At 44.2% G+C, this 17557-nt stretch overlaps 1 protein-coding gene across 1 annotated transcript; it reads left to right on the forward strand.

Moving 5' to 3' along the window:
* The first annotated feature begins 2710 nt into the window (after positions 1–2710).
* On the forward strand, positions 2711–17275 carry LOC134449846 (soluble guanylate cyclase 88E-like). The gene is made up of 16 exons (XM_063199954.1): positions 2711–2838; positions 3810–3942; positions 4257–4431; positions 5032–5297; positions 5907–6164; positions 8164–8305; positions 9923–10063; positions 11011–11131; positions 12087–12216; positions 12766–12912; positions 14128–14274; positions 15121–15277; positions 15956–16065; positions 16232–16321; positions 16605–16723; positions 16909–17275. The coding sequence occupies exons 1-16, from the start codon at positions 2711–2713 to the stop codon at positions 17273–17275; spliced, it is 2631 nt and encodes an 876-aa protein (XP_063056024.1).
* The last annotated feature ends 282 nt before the right edge of the window (positions 17276–17557 follow it).

Below are 17557 nucleotides of genomic sequence, written 5' to 3' on the forward strand. Positions count from 1 at the left end.
TGTGCGTGTGTGTGTGTGTGTGTGTGTGTGTGTGTGTGTGTGTGTGTGTGTGTGTGTGTGTGTGTGTGTGTGTGTGTGTGTGTGTGTGTGTGTGTGTGTGTGTGCGTGCGTGTGCGGGTGTCTTCTCGTACGTACAGGATGTGTGATGGCAGTTGGGAAAGAGGTGTTACTAATTGCCTTGTCAAGTAATCAAGTTTCTTTGAAATGCAAGCAAACACAAAGCACACACACTACAAACTATCTTACACACAGACACATACACGCATACACACACACACACACACACACACACACACACACACACACACACACACACACACACACACACACACACTGACAGAAGGTGGATGAAGTTACATCTGTTATTCAGCATAGCTGCTCAAATATTCTACATCCACTCTCCTTCCACAATGCACTCTCTCATGCCACCTTCCACTGTGTCTCAATACTGCCCCCTAGCAGCCATTACTTGCTACTGCAACAGGACGATCACATTAGTACAATTTGCCCCATTACAAGAGAGAAAAAAGGTCGTTTGGGAAATAAAGTATTTTAATCAGACAGTACACAGAACATTACTCCCAGGCAGTAGGGGAAGCATAGTCTGAAATTGAAAATTATATTTCCTGACATTATTATCGCGCTGCATGAAACAAGACTATTGTTTCAGCAATGGGGATTCAATCACAGTTTGAGAGGACAGCGTGCTGTCATGTAAATGGATTGAGCTGTTCTTGCGCAATGTGTAGGGGGGCCTGTTAATGTCCTTCATCTGAAAATGGAACGACAGAGAGATCTACATAAATAGCACGCTCATGGGTATGTAAACACTGTTGATTTGTTTGTTTGTGTCTTCACTTGCCCCTCTTATGTTAATCTTGGGCACAGAAATGACTGCTCTGCTGTTGGGCACCATTTGACCGATGATTACGCAGCAGGTTGTGTGTGATAGGCCAGAGCCAGTGGGTAGCTGAGATTATATGAAAGACATGAACTCTGAATTACCTCTCATGAGCTTTCAGAGGCACACACACCTGCACGCACGCACACACACACACACACACACGCACGCACGCACGCACGCACGCACGCACGCACACGCACACGCACACGCACACGCACACGCACACACGCACACACGCACACACACACACACATGTACACTCACACTGATGGACAGCCAACTCCTCTCGGCCTGTGGTATTTTGTTCATATTAGCTCGAGACCCAGATGTAACTAAGAGCAACATTAGAAGCTTTAGCTTACATCTTCAAAATGGGAATACATAACAAATCTGTCAAAAGGCCTACCAACACCAACTTCCTTTCAGCTCAAACAGAACAGTACGTCACATCCCATCCGACATCTGACTTAAGGCCATTCATTTATGCGCGGTAAGCCGTTTCTGTCATACATGAACAATGTATCTCAACGTGGTTTCATAGGTGAAGAAAGCTGCTGGGTGACTTAAGACCTGCCATAAACAGCCCCTAAGCACACTCTTATTTTAGCCCAGGGGTTGCCATTGACCTGACAGGAGAAGTACTTGAAGACGCCAAGGTGCCAGGAACAGGTGTCTGTGTGTGGAGAGAGAGTGAGAGAGTGAGCGTGTGTGTGTGAGAGAGAGAGAGAGAGAGAGAGAGAGAGAGAGAGAGAGAGAGAGAGAGAGAGAGAGAGAGAGAGAGAGAGAGAGAGAGAGAGAGAGAGAGAGAGAGAGAGAGAGAGAGAGAGAGAGGCACCACTCAGACACAGCCCTGCAAGGTCGCTTGTAGGGATTACACTGGACTAAGAGACTGCAGGTAAGCAAGAGACGATTTTCCCTCTCTCCCACGGCGGATTAGTGATTTTTATCTTCTTAAAAGTGTTGTTTGAGAGTAGCTGAAGGTGCTGGAAACTGGAAAGGCTGTCTGCATCAGTTGGGTAGGCTAAAGTTAGTGGAGGAAATATTTAAAACAGACGATTCAGCTGAAATGTGTCAGTTGCGTAACTGCTATTGAGAATGATACTCATAATGACGCAAGGTGATGCACTATTTGTGTCATAGATATTCTATGACTATAACAGCTGGCTTACTGTATCTTACCGATATGACGTTGGCCATTTTACATTTGTCACTGCTTATGAACTGATATTTGCTTGCACATGATGATGGCCAGTGGGAGTAGATTGCAACCTGTCCTTCATCTTTCCCCTTCCTCTTCGATGACAGAGCAGTTAGTTAACCGAGGCTGAAATCTGGTGGATTCCCCCCCGACCCCCTCAACAGGGTTCCCACTCTAATTCAGATATAAAATTCCATGATTTTCCATGACTTTCCAGACCCTAAAAAACTGAATTTCCATGACCACTTCCGTACAAAGAATTGACGTTGAAACGTTTTAAAAAGTGTGAAAACTCAAGATTATCTTCACACCTAGAGCCAACGCCAAACTTACAGTAAGTGGGCTCATTGCATTCTAGAATGTTGCATATTACAGCACGAAACCAAACCGTCTCTGGCATTGTAATATAATCAGTAGCATTGTAGTATAATCAGTAAGAAACAATGTTATGCATCAAACTTTTTGCTTCTGCACAACTGTTAAGAAAATTCCATGATATTCCATGACTGTGCATGCAAAATAGTAAATTTCCATGACTGGAAAAATTTTATGAAATTCCATGATATTCCAGCAATTCCATGAGCCGTGGGAACCCTGCCTCAAGTACGATGTACGGCCTGTACCTGGAAGCGGTGAATGATTACATCAACGAGTCGTACGGTGAGGATGTGTGGAGGCTGATCGAGGCCCGCGCAGAGATCCCACACCTGAAGTTCGTCCGTCATCAGATGTACAAGTAAGTAAGCCATGAGTCGTTCTTCTCCTCCTTTACTGATTGAAAGAGTAGGATAGGATCTTAAAAAAACATAAAAATTATCATATTTCTCTCTTTTATAGCACAAAATGTAAAACACAATAGCATGAGCTGAGCTGTCTGCGGAGGCAAACTTTTAAAAAGTATTTTGCACTTTTTGTAATTTTGTAATTTTGTAAGTGTGTGTGTGTGTGTGTGTGTGTGTGTGTGTGTGTGTGTGTGTGTGTGTGTGTGTGTGTGTGTGTGTGTGTGTGTGTTGAGAGAGAGAGGGAGAGAGAGAGAGAGAGAGAGAGAGAGAGAGAGAGAGAGAGAGAGAGAGAGAGAGAGAGAGAGTGCATGCGCGTGTGAGCGTGTATGTGTGTGCCCTGGGTAGGCATAAAGGGCATATGGCTATGGAAGTAGATGATCTTTTAAGATGAAGCCTGTAAACAAATAAAAGTGAAATATCACCAGGGAGCAGTAATGAGGTAATACAGAGAATGCCACTTTGGGGAATAACACTCTTGGGAAAGAATTGGCTCTGTGAAAATCATCCACTGTGAAAGGCGGAAAGAGGACAGATGCACGATGCACCAGACACACTGACTATTCTCCTGAAAACTTCCATCTTGAAGACTTCAGTGCACAATAAACCTCATTCAACCCACCATGCTCTTCAGGAGGTCTGTAATATAGTGCAGGATTACCTCGGAATTGGATAATAGGCACACAGCAGATGTCCAGGATGAACTGCCCTGCCTGCTCCAAACGTCCATTATGATGCTAAAGACCCGGCACACAGGCATATCAAGCAAAGTACAAAACGCTGGAGACCAAATAACATTTGCGGTTACCGCGACCCTGGAGTTGCCCGTATGTTCATTTACAGATGCCATGTTGCCAACAGCACGTGGGCAAAACATGCATTATGCATTGAACTGTTTGTGTGTGTGTGTTTGTTTATTTGTTTTCAGTGACAACCTCATCCTTCGCTTGGCCAAAGCGGCTGGGGAGGTGTTGGGCAAAACCCATGATGAGCTGATGTACGCCTTTGGAGTCTACATGGTCAAGAGGATAGGGAACTACGGCTACGAGCGAATACTAAAGGCATTTTATACCTCATTTATAACAATGGATGAACTTAAAAGTGATCATTATATCAAACAATCACTTTCTTCTGTATACAGCCTTACATTGATGCCTAATCATCCAAGGGGCGTAGGTTTTGTCTGATCTTTGGAGTTGGAGTTCACAAAAAGGAGTGAATTAAATCATTCGTTTATTCAATAGCCTAAACATTGTAACTGGTGGTAGAGACTACTTTGCCTCCGAGATAATATTGGTTGTGACATGCCACTAGGCCTACTGTCCCTGAGCAAATCAACACCAATGTCATTGTCTACCTTTTGGCTTTGTTTCAGGTGCTTGGCCGCAATGTGCGAGACTTCATCAACGAGTTGGACAACCTGCACGAGTATTTCCGCTTCTCCTTCCCCAAGGTGCAGCCGCCCAGCTTCTGCGTGGAGGAGGAGTGCGAGACCAGCCTCACGCTGCACTACCGTAGCACCAGGAAAGGCTTCACCCAGTTCGTCAAAGGTAACCTACAGTAGTGGATGCATAACCAGAAGGGGGGAAAAACACGAATCAAAACACTTTATTTGGCTAGTCGGCCCAAGGACACGTTACAGATGGTTTGTTCACTTAAATCTTGTTTATTGATCGTCACCTGGCTAAAATCCATCTCCTAACCTTTAACACAGAGTTTCAATATGATATGGCTTATTCATATCACTACAGAAAGGATTTATCATCTCTGGGGCTATATGTAGCAAAGATGTAGCAAAAAGGCATAGGTCTAAAGCCAAAATCAAAGACTGCAGGATGGGGGAAAGAGCTTCATGAGTGCATTGACATAAATAATTACAGGCAAAGAATGAAAAAAGGAGAAAAAAAACCTGTGTCAGACAATGCCAAAAATGCCCCCTCCACCTCACCCAACCCTCTTCTTATGGCATTCTAATGAAATGTCAATCACCTGTCTGGCCTGACCTCCCAATCACGCCCCTGTCGTCACACAAGGGGTTTTGTCAACAGTGCCGGTGTGCAGCCAGCGCCAGTGCCAGCCTTGTCCTTTCTGTCACACCACTACGCTGCGCTGCATGGTAATTTTCCTCTTCCGCTTCTTCCTCCATAAAGGGCAACTTTCCCAAGTGGGCCGGCAGTTCTACAATACAGACATTGAAGTGGAGATCCTGTCGAAGGAGGAGACAGAGAAGATGACATACGTGGTACGCTTCTGCTCTGGGATTCAGGGACGAAGGGAACGAACGCGACAGAAGGAAGATTTCTTTTTCAGTTTCAGTATGCACAGTAATCTTTTTGTAAAGGCAGGAAGAAAAGTCACCTCCAATATGTCTGCAGAGTCAATGTGTGCTTGTGTGCGTGTATTGGGAGAGGGATGGGCATAGCAGGCATATGGCTGTGGCAGTAGGTGCCAGTCATTCTTTTGTCAAGGCAGGGAGAGAGAGAGAAAAATACCTCACCTCCCATCTCTTTTCCTGACGTTGTCACCCTATGGGGGCAGTTGTGGCTAAGTTGGTAGAGGAGCTTGTTCTGCAACCAGAAGGTTGCAGGTTCAAGCCTTACTCTGGCTAACCCATCCACTTGTCCTTGACAAAGCTACTTAACCCCAAATTGCTCCTCGTGGCAGGGTGGTACCCTACATGCAACCACAGTTAATATCAACATTGTATGGATTAAAACAATTTTTTTACAGGGACTGTATTGAACTTGGATTTTTTTGCACACCTCAGCTGGCACGTGTGTCGGAGATGGCCCATGGGTCACTCAGCAGACAATTTTTGAGAAACTCTTGCACACTGACCATGTTGTTTTCTTTAATACACAACGCTTCGGTCCTAGACCTTCATCAGGTAATGTTATCTTAAAGAAAACACCGAAATGGTCAATGTGCTGGAGTTTTTACAAATTGTTTACAGAGACTGTATCCAATACCCTGTGATAATAACCCCATATAAAAGCGTCAGCTAAGTGTAGTGTAATTTCTGCAGGTGTACAAGATGAACTTTGACAATGCGGCCTTCAAGCACCGCATGCCACAGCAGAAGACGGCGCCGGGCTACGAGAAGCTGCCCATGAAGCGCGGCATCTTCTTCGACATGTTCCCCTTCAGCGTGATCTTCCGGCGCGACATGACCATGTACCGCATTGGCGACGGCCTCAAGGAGGTCTTCTCCGACCTGCAGGGCAAGAAGGTCAACGAGGAGTTCACGCTGGTGCGGCCCATGCTCGAGTTCAGCTGGGACAATGTAGGTGAAACAACTACACACAAATAAACATTCTGTGATAAGGACCTACGTATACACTGTATACGTTGCGAAGATTCGATAGCACGGCATACAGATGTACAGTAGATAGAAGATAGATATCATATCACTATTGACACTATTATAGGAGAAGACAACCTTCTGCCAGAAGTTAATACAAAGCGGATTCCAAAAAAGTTGGGACACTTGGTATTTTGTGAATAAAAGCAAAATGCTGCCATTTTCAAAACATTCATTCCATGTGTAAGATGTACAATGTCACAAGGTCGGGATAGCAACTGTTAAATGGAGGGAAAAATATTGTTTTGGGCGAAATATGTGTTCATTTAAAATTCGACCCATGCAACAAATCTCAAAAAAGTTGGGACGTGGCCAAAACATGTTGGTATAGTTAGATAATTCTAAAAATAACACAAGGAAGAATATTTTTAAAGGAACTATATTGACTGCCAACATGAATGCACAAATAAAATACCATCACAGAGAGACTGTGGCACTCATTAGCGAAGATTTTGAGGCACTAATTACTGATCTATTACACAGAAAGATTGAATTATCAAAATTGCAGGCATATAAGGCCTATTTCCGTAATATGGAGTTCTGTGAAATCATTGCACGGGTTATGACATCATGACATACTCATCGTCAATAAGCAAACCCTGACACTCCAGCAATGACAGCTGTTGAAAAAATGTCCATAAACACAACATTTGATTAATGCACATGATGCAGACATTAAACAGGGTTGCATGTGGCAAAGATCATTCTAGATGGACCTTTGAGACGTGTGAAACTGTCCTCTGATTACAGAATGGAAAATATTTCATCCTTTTTTTAAATCATGGAGTCATGTACCCTCCAGGTTATGAAGAAAATGGATACTTCAGCTTGTTTTAATTGTCAGTCTGAAAGACGGCATATATGGCGGTAAAGGGGTGCAGATGTGTCTTGGTTATGGTCTTCTTACTCAGGTAGAGCATTAAAATGAATGTTTAATGCTATATACAGACTTTAAACAGCATACATAGCAACCAAGGCATTATATTTTGGAGTACCGCCTTTAGATATTGCCCCATAATGGTGGCAGATTTCAATCTCTACTATGTTCCAATGATGTGGTTCCATCATAAGAGTAAACAGACAAAATTGTTCTCTTGCAGTCAGGATATGCCACATATTAAGCATAACAATAAGGGGAACAAGTTGAAGAACACACTTATCAGTTGAGCTGCTAAAAATCGAGTCTCACACATTCAAATATCTATTTTTTGAATAAAATCATGGCATCAGTTTAAGTATCTAACTGTTAAGTATCTTCCCTTGTGTTATTTGTAGTCTTATCAAACATAAAAAGCATTTTATTGGCCCCGTCCCAACTTTTTTGGGATTTGTTGCAATGGTGAAATTTCAAATGATCACATAATTACCTCAAAGCAACAATTCTGCTGACTTTAACAACTGATATGTTGTCTGTACGCAATGCTCTACCTTATTAACGTATTGAATGTTTTGAAAATGCCAGCATTTTTATTTTATTCACAAAATACCAAGTGTCCCAACTTTTTTGGAATCCGCTTTTGTACGTATAAAAACCAATATCCTATAGATGTCACATAATTGCCATGTCAGAGAAGTGTTACCATCAGTGTTTTAATCTACGCATTATGTATAATAAATATAATAAATAAATATAATAAATGATACACTACTCTACTCTCTACTCTATCTAAAGCCCAGTACATCAAATGCTCTACATTCATCTAATCACTCACATCTTACAATAACCAGTGCAATTTATTGGTGTTACTGTGTGCATGTGACAACAAACAAGTCGACAAACCGAGGCAGAACAAAATATTTCTCATAAATATGCAAAAGAAAAAAAAAACGTTCAATACATCATAGCCGCTGACACATCTAGCTGCAGGCAGTATTTATACAGGGCAGATAACCTCTTCTATGCTTTATATCTTCCACTTAGATCTACACCCACCTGAACAACGTGTTTGAGCTGCTGTCCAAAGCCGTGGTGGAGAGCAAACAGAAGGTCAACATCCCCAAACTCAGCAAAGAGGAGCCCGAGGAGAAAGAGGAGAGTGAGAAACCCAAGAAGGAGAAGCGGGGTGCGCTTCCTCTTACTTCTACTTTTCCTATTCCATTTTCTAGGGGGGGAAGCATCGATGGGAGAATCTAGGTGGAAAAGAACAACCACAAAAAAACATTGTAAAACACTTTTTTTGATCACCGGAGGGGGCACTTGGGTCATGTACATAGGCCTCCAGCAAAAAGAGCACAGCACTTTCACATTGAAAATCGCCACTGGGACCAAATGGAAACTTGGAAAATGTATTTTTTATCACATACTTTTTTTTAGGCTGTTCACCCCAGTTATAACCAGCATTAGATCTTGAGCCAGCTAGAAGAGCAAACCTTACATTTTAAGCCCTCTGGAAGACCCAACACATGGATGCACTGGGTTCCACCATCATTGCATACTATATGCATATTTTACAGTGTCTCTTTACTATCTTTCTACATGTATCTATTCTACATGTAACACTATCTACTCACACTATACATACCTAACCCGAACCTTAATGCATTTTAAGGACATAATGTTACATGCTATCACAAACTGTGTTGCACTGTACCTAATTAAAGCAACAGAGACAGTAAAATAAATGTTGACCTGTTTAAGAGTGGAACAATTTGAGATTAAAAGATGGAGGTTCAAAATCATACCATAAAGCAGTGTTTCCCAACCTTTTTTGCCTTGCGTACCCCCTAAGCATCTTAGTTGTGCCATGAGTACCCCCTAATTCATGTTCTATATCACTTTCTCTGTCCTGATGTGACTGCTCCATACATTTGATATAATAATAACATTTTACCAAGTACCCCCTGCACTGTGCTCGCGTACCCCTAGTGGTACACGTACCCCTGGTTGGGAAACACTGCCATAAAGGATGTTCATTCAGCTAATGACGGGGTCTACTCCTAGACAGAGATACCATACCAGCCAGGTTCAGAAAGTAAAAGCACTGCAACATAATTTAAGCCACTGACTGATGCGCTGAATACAGGTACATTAGCCCCTCAGTGGAGGCAGCTGGATCATTGGTGTTTTTTTTAAGTAGCAGACCTCAACCAGCAAAGTGGCAACGCGTTCGTGCAAGAAAAAAGCATGTGCACATCTATCCTGCAGCAAGCCTATCCCTAGCAATTGAAGGAAACATCAAAGTGTTTTTTCCTTCTAATTCTGGTCACCTCTGGTTCTAGAAAGATAAAAGCCATGGAGGAGATGAAGTGCACGGGGACAGATCAGGAGTACAGCAGCTATCTCTCTCCCAGCACAACAGCTCTGCCAACCAGGGCTGGGCTGGGGCGGGAATAGGACCGGGGCACTTTTGACTTAAAGGGGCCACTCAAAATTAGCGGTGCAGAACCGACTCACCGTTTTCATTTTCAGAAATGTTAAACAAAACAAAAAAAAAGGAATTTTTGGAATTTTGGAAAATTTGGAAATGCAAGACAAAAACAAATGCAAAAAATTGGGCTTCTTTATAATAGCAATTCAGAGTGAGAAATACAAAGGGCATAGAGAGAGATTGAGAGGACCAAACTGAGAGTCTCACTACAGAAATGAGTGAGCATAACTCCCAAATAGTGAGAGACTTGTGAGCTCTGTGGCTGTGCTTTGTCTTTGAAAGTGAGACTACCATCTCTCTGGTCTGGTCTAGACATGAAATCCATGGAGGAGATGAAGGGTGCGGGTGCGGGGTCGGACCAGGAGTACGGCACCTCCAGTGTCACCCAGTACAACAGCGCGGCCAACACAGGCGGAGAGGACATCGAGCTGCTCGCCTTCCAGACCGTCACTGGTGAGACACATCTGTACATCTGAGACAAATATGTAGGCTACAGTATACAGTATGTACAACTAAAGGTTTAACTGAATAAAACTCAAGAAATACAAACACACACACACACACACACATACTATACACAAGCATGCATACACACACATGCACACACACTCTTCAGGTTCAATGAGTGTGATGAGTAACTCATATCCAACCAGTCTTGCAGCTGCAACACACACACACACACACACACACACACACACACACACACACACACACACACACACACACACACACACATTCAATAAATCCCATGCACACACCACACGCATGCACATACAAGTATACACACGCACGCACGCACGCACGCACGCACGCACGCACGCACACACACACACACACACACACACACACACACACACACACACACACACACACACACACACACACACACACACACACACACACACACACACACACACACACACACACACACACACAGAATCAGATGAGTGTGACCAGCAGCCTCTATTCAGACAGTGCTGAATGTGTTTGTTCCGTTGCTCCCCTCGACCGGCCTCTAAATCTGCACTCTAATTTAGACACATCACAGGGACATTATATTACCAAAACACACAGCACACAGCCAGAGAGAAATATGAAGCCACTACATTTATCCCACTGGGATAATGAAATAACTTAATATATTACGGCTGCTTTGGAGACAATGTACCAGAAAAACAAGTAGCTTAAAAAGGGCTGTTTGCTCTGGCCATGAAGCTGCTTGGCAAATATTTCAAAGGGCTCACTGGCCTGCTTGTTATTATAATGTTGTACAAGAGACGCTATACAGGCCAACACAAATATTGTATAAACACATTAGCCCATAATTTAAAAAAATCAATGAGTCAGATTTATACAGTGCATTGCTGTGAGCAGCGGTCTCCTTGTTCATGTTTGTGCAGGCAAGTGCAGCGAGACCATATTCGAGGACATGCGAGAGCCACCAAAGAAGCCACTCCACCTGAAGGGACAGATGAAATACGTCCCACAGTGGGACTCCCTCATCTTCCTGGGGACACCCATGTAAGTAAAGGAGGGAGGTTTTTAATAAATATTGTTGGACCTTTATCATGACAGGACATTGGGAGAGGAGATAGGCCTTTATTATGGATATGTTGGATATATCTTTATTAAGGGAGAAGGGGAAGTGGGAGAAGACAGGAAATGAGCAGGAGAGAGATGAGGACGTGTTGGGAAATGACCCAGGCTGGATTCGAACCTGCGTCCTCATGAGCATGGTCCATAGCAATGGTGCATTAGCGTGCTATATCACAGCACCCCCAGACGGAGCGAGTTTTTCATCATTCTATGACAATGACGTTTTGTTCTATGATAAAGAAAGTGTTCTACAGCAATGCAAAATTCTAAAAGTCTAAGTTGTATACATTGTATTGGTACCAAAATTCTTATGAACATTCGTTGTCAAGAGTGTGAGGGTAGCACCACAATTCAAACTGTCAAATTAACTAAAAGAAACCATATGAGAATATGAGAAACCAGTAACCTATTAACTGAAGCTAAATATAATCTTTGTTGATGTTGATTTAGTCCAAATCTCCTTTGCAAACTTCATGAGCATAACAACAACAACATTAATACCCCTTTTAAATACAGTAATTGCATAATGTAGCCCGGAGTGCATGTCTAATGAGGTGTAAAAACCTGAACAAAATCATTAACAACAGCGAAACATCAATAACACCGGAATTATTTTAATTATATACTAATCTCCATATTACTTTGTTTTGTTATGTGTTTTTTTTTCACAAGAGTATTGAGACATTGTGGAAGACATTATTAAAATGGGGGTGCTTTTCTCCATGACTTTTCAGTATTGTGAAATCATTAACAACAGCAAAATATCAATGAGAGTAATTATTTGTAATGAATACAAATATAACTACTGTATCTTATAACTTTCATATATATCTTTCATCATATAACTTTCCTTTGTTTTGTTTTGTTTTGACCACAACAGTATTGAGACTGTGGAGGACATGATTAAAATGGGGGTGTATGTAAATGATCTGAACCTGCACGACTCCAGTAGAGAGCTGATTCTAGCTGGAACACAGCAGTCAGCTGAGCTTCAGCTGGCTTTGGACCAGGTATACACACACACACACGCACACGCACACACACACACACACACACACACACACACACACACACACACACACACACACACACACGCACACGCATGCACACACGCACACATGCACACGCACAAACACAAACACAACATATGGAACTGCTCCATGTGAATGCAGCTACAGTAGATATATATACAACACAACACAACACAACACAACACAACACAACACAACACAACACAACACAACACAACACAACACAAATCATAATTTGTGGCCTACAGTACAAGCAAGCTGCAGCATATGCCAAAGGAGTCTACAGTAGCACAGGCGCCCTAATGGAATTACATAATGAGAGTCTTAAAAAACTCTCGCCACTTAATGATATATTGATACAACTAACACTGCTCAGATGGTTAGAGACACTCTGGCAGAGAGAGAGAGAGAGAGAGAGAGAGAGAGAGAGAGAGAGAGAGAGAGAGAGAGAGAGAGAGAGAGAGAGAGAGAGAGAGAGAGAGAGAGAGAGAAAAGACAGATGATTATTTTGTTCTCTCCCGACTACAGGAACAACAGAAGTACGCCCAGCTCCAGGAGATCATTAAGAAGCTGGATGAGGAGAAGAAGCGTGGCGACTCCCTCCTGTACGCCATGATCCCCAAAGCGGTGGCCGACCGGCTCCGCAAAGGCATCACCGCCCTGGAGACCTGTCAGGTTGGCACGGCAACCAAACGAACGAGCAGAGCCATGCCTGCCAGACACTGACAAATCCCCCCCCCCTCCCCCCCCCCCCCCCCCCCACCCACCCACCCCCACACTCCCCCCCACCCCCCCCCCCACCCTCTCCCCCCCACGAGCTTTTCAGCAGAACTCGGCAGGGCTGCGGAGCCAGTTTTACCAATAGGCAGATGAGGCAATTACCTAGGGCCCTGGCTAAAATGCCCACTGTAGCAGGGCCCAACAGTCAGCCCCAGTCAGCAAAAATAACTGGGGGGCCTCAGGTCTATATTTCGCCTAGGGCCCCCAAATGGGTAGAACTGCCACTGCAGGGCTGACTGACTGACTGAAAGGCCGTCTAGGAGATGTACTAAATTAAGCGTGTGTTATATGCAGTCAGGGAAGCCGTCTGAGGGGGGCGAAGGGGTCAGTTGTCCCAGGCCCAGAGAGAGAGAGGGGGCTCAGAATTGGGTCCCCATATGTATTGAGTGGGTGGGTGGGGGGGGTTCTCAGATGAGTTTATCCCGTGCCCGGCCAAAGTTGTCACTGTCAGCGGCCCTGCATGCAGAGAACCAGCATAGCCCATATGCATATAAATCATGGTCGCATTGTGTGAGGAGTTGATATTGAGGAATAAAGGACATCCTTGTATGGCAACATAGACCAACATAAAGGGGTATTTTTTTTAGCAGAAGACAGGTGGTTGAACAAAAACTAATGCCACTACAATATTGATTAAAATAATGAATCAATATTCTGTAATTATCTGTATAATCGGTAATTTATTGACAAACAATGAATATGATTTTTAGATTGACATTTTTTTTGTACAAATCATTTCATAGTGCCATTAGCTGTGGTTGCACCACCCTGATGTCTGCTACTAAAAATGTCCATGATCCAGAGGTCAGAAAAAGAGTAGCTCAGGATGTGGCAAGCCTAACCTCATCCTGTCACCCATCAAGTCTCCATACACAAGTTCACATACCGGTAGTTGAAAACAAATAGTCTCACAGTACAACTTGTGAAATTTGTGTTGGTGAAGCTCAGCTGACATATGGGTTGTAGATGGCTCACAGATCAAAACTATAAAACTTTTGCACTCTGAGCATTTCATTTGAACTTGACAGTCGACCGAATAAAGTTAAAGCAAAATGGTCAGTGTGCAGGGGCTAAATAGTTTTTGTCTCTCACGGTGGCATATGATTTTAGGTGTTTCCTGATGTCACCATTTTGTTCAGCGACGTGGTGAAGTTCAATGAGATCTGCATCCACATCACCCCGATGCAAGTGGTGGACATGCTGAATGAGATCTACATCGTCTTCGACACCCTCAGTGAGAAGCACAACGTCTATAAGGTGACAAGCCAGCAGCCACCCAACCCTCAGATCTCCACTGAAGGGCAATCTCACTTCAGAAGCAACGCTTTACCTCCAAGCCATTCCTTTGATGAGATGGTTCAAATTAGCTGCTGAAACACTTAAATTACATTACACTTAGCTGATGCCCCCCCCCCCCCCTCAAAGCGACTTACAGTTATTTAGCTACAGGGTATTGGTTACAGGCCTTCTAGCAAAGTGGGGTTAGGTGCCTTGCTAAAGGGCACTTGCTAAATGGCACACTTAATGGTTAAAGCATGTGTACTAGCCACGCAGGTAGATTGGGTAAGTGATTTGGAATACGCAGTAAGGGATTGTAGCTTTTCAATACAGGTTACCCAAAGTGCACACCCCAATGGTGAATCAAGTGGATTGACAAAGTAAAAAAGTCATGCCATGTAAACCCGGATGTATTTTTAATAGTAAGTGGATGCATCTATGTAGGAATCAGCTAGTTCAGCAAATTGGCTGGAACAAATATGTGGCAGAATGATTTTTACATTCAGCCTAGGGCTATGCCCCTTACATACCCAACACCCCCTTATCTGCATAGAAATGGGTCGTAGGAATTTGGAAGTAAAACCAGAAGAATGTTTGTTTTGAGAAGGTGGGGGACCAGTCATGGTACAGTTCACTTCTGACCACACCCTTCATCTCTCTCTCTCTCTCTCTCTCTCTCTCTCTCTCTCTCTCTCTCTCTCTCTCTCTCTCTCTCTCTCTCTCTCTCTCTCTCTCTCTCTCTCTCTCTCTCTCTCTCTCACACACACACACACACACACACACACACACACACACACACACACACACACACACACAAACACGCAGGTGGAAACCATCCGGGATGCCTACATGGTGGTCGCGGGTGTGCCCAATAAAACCACCTTCCACGCCCATCACATCTGTGACATGGCCCTGGACATGCTCAGCTCCATCGACCACCTCAAGGACCCCTCCACTGGAGACAACATCCAAATCAGAGTCGGTTAGTGTTTGAGGCACTAAACGTTAACATCTTATGATGATGGTTCCTCAGGGGTTTGTGGGGTTGGGTTTCCCTAAGAAGGTGGCAAGTGCGAATGGAGAACACAAAAAAGCGGGGGTGGGTGTGATGGCGATCTGCTATTGCTTGCTTGTTTCTTTGCTAAAGTCAACAAGTAAAGGGGTCATATCAACCCCATCATATATGCACATTTTATTTTTAAAGTGGCCTACCACTGAAACCACTGCAATGAGGAAGTCCAAACAGGTCAAACCCACACATGGTGGACACCTTCCTCTCCTCTGGCAATCTATTGTAGATCACGAGTACAATTGTAATACGTAAAGTAGAAGAGAAGAGAATAGATGGTTTTGATTGTACAATGTAAAACTGACACTATGCAGATACTGCATGCACAATGAGATGGAAAGCAACTCACTTCAGTGCAGACAATTCAGTGGGACATATACAGCACAGAGGGATGCTTAAAAGAATAATAATTTTCAAAGAAATCTGCAAAGGTATCCATTCTGGCACGTGTTTGTCTGCCCGCAGTTTTTTGAGTGGCCTGCTGGTGGCGCCAAACACACAACATCACATGCATCTAGCGTTGAGCAAGGGGCAGAATCAGATCACTATCTCTGATTGCTCTTGATTTCTTCATTTATTTCCCCCCCCCAGGTATCCATTCTGGCATGGTGGTGGCAGGAGTGGTGGGGTTGAAGATGCCACGCTACTGTCTGTTTGGCGACACGGTGAACACGGCCTCGCGCATGGAGAGCAACGGAGTGGTAGGCAGAGCAGGGCGAGCCGCATATTTTTGGCTCAAAATTGAGCCGTGCCAGCCTGCCACGTGCCAGCTGGCGACAACGCATCACAAACCCCAGTCACACGATGGTGGGCGGCCTCCAGTGCAGCCCTGTAACGCCTGAATGTTATCCTTTTGTCTTCTCCCAGGGCATGCAAATCCACATTAGTCAGACGACAAAGGATCACCTAGAACACGAGCCCTACATTATTGAGGAGAGAGGCAAGATCTTTGTTAAGGTACGTAACAGCTTCATTCACTAACCAATGACCACCACTGACCGTGTAAATCACACTGAAAACTTCAGTTTTAGAACAGGTCCATCATGCTCTGCTAAATGTGCTATATAAAGACATAGACCGGACTTAATTACGCAAACTACAACACAACACGTCTGTTTGAACAGACAGTATTTGACAGCATTATCTATGGTCTACTGTCAATGCTGCGAGTTGACAGGATGGCATTGATGCACACTATGATAAAACTGCAGTGCTCCCTTCTGCCTTCACCTTGCCATAGGGGAAGGGCTACATGAAGACATATTGGCTGAAGGGGAAGAAGGACCTCTCCTTCAAGACGCCAGCGGAGCTGAGGTATAGCAGCGAACAGAAAGACTCGGAGGAACGCAGCTCCAACGGGTGGGTGGATGAGGGCAAGGCCGTCTTTCTGTTAGAAAATGCACCAAAAAAGACATTACAATGCAATGCAATGTAATGTGTGTGGGGTTTTTTTCCCTACAGGCAAGTGTGAAGGGATTGGAGAACCCATTATATAAGCCGGTGCTTGATAAATTAAACACTCGTTCTCTCTCCCTCATCCACAGTTCCACATGTGACAATACGAAGCGCTCCAGCTCCAACCTCAACATCCCCAGTGAGGAGCAGGCGGAGGGCAAGCCGGCGCCCCCCGAGCTCCCACCCGATGCCCTGCCACCTCCGGAGGGCAACGCGGAGGGTGGCACGGGGAGCACGGAGCCCCAAGACAAAGAGAAGGTCAAAAAGGCCAAGAATAACAAAGGGGTGAAGGCAGAGAACAACTCCGGCACGGGGCCAGAGGGGGCAACCCCCAGTAGTGGGCAGGAGAACGTGGTGGGCCAGGTGCTGAATAACAAAGGGAACAGTTTCAGGCAACAGTACAAGCGGTTACCAGCTAACCTCCCCTTGCGCAGCACAGCCTGCAGGCTCCTTTAAAAAGATTAGAACCGAGAGAGAGAGAAAGAGAGAGAGAGAGCGAGAAGAGATCATCATCAGAGATTTAAAAACAGGCCTTTATCTTTTCCTCCACATAGGTTGCAGTTTTCGCATATATAATGGCTCGATCTGACTCGGTCAGATTTAGACTCTGCATGAAATATAGTCTCAGGGATGCTAGATATTTCAAAAGTTTAAAGAAAAAAATCACAGTAGTTTACAGTAGATGGATACATACAGTATCAGTGATAGTTCACACAGCCATGGAAAGTGTGAACTAAA

Source organism: Engraulis encrasicolus, chromosome 5, assembly GCF_034702125.1.
Source record: "Engraulis encrasicolus isolate BLACKSEA-1 chromosome 5, IST_EnEncr_1.0, whole genome shotgun sequence".
Lineage (NCBI taxonomy): Eukaryota > Metazoa > Chordata > Actinopteri > Clupeiformes > Engraulidae > Engraulis > Engraulis encrasicolus.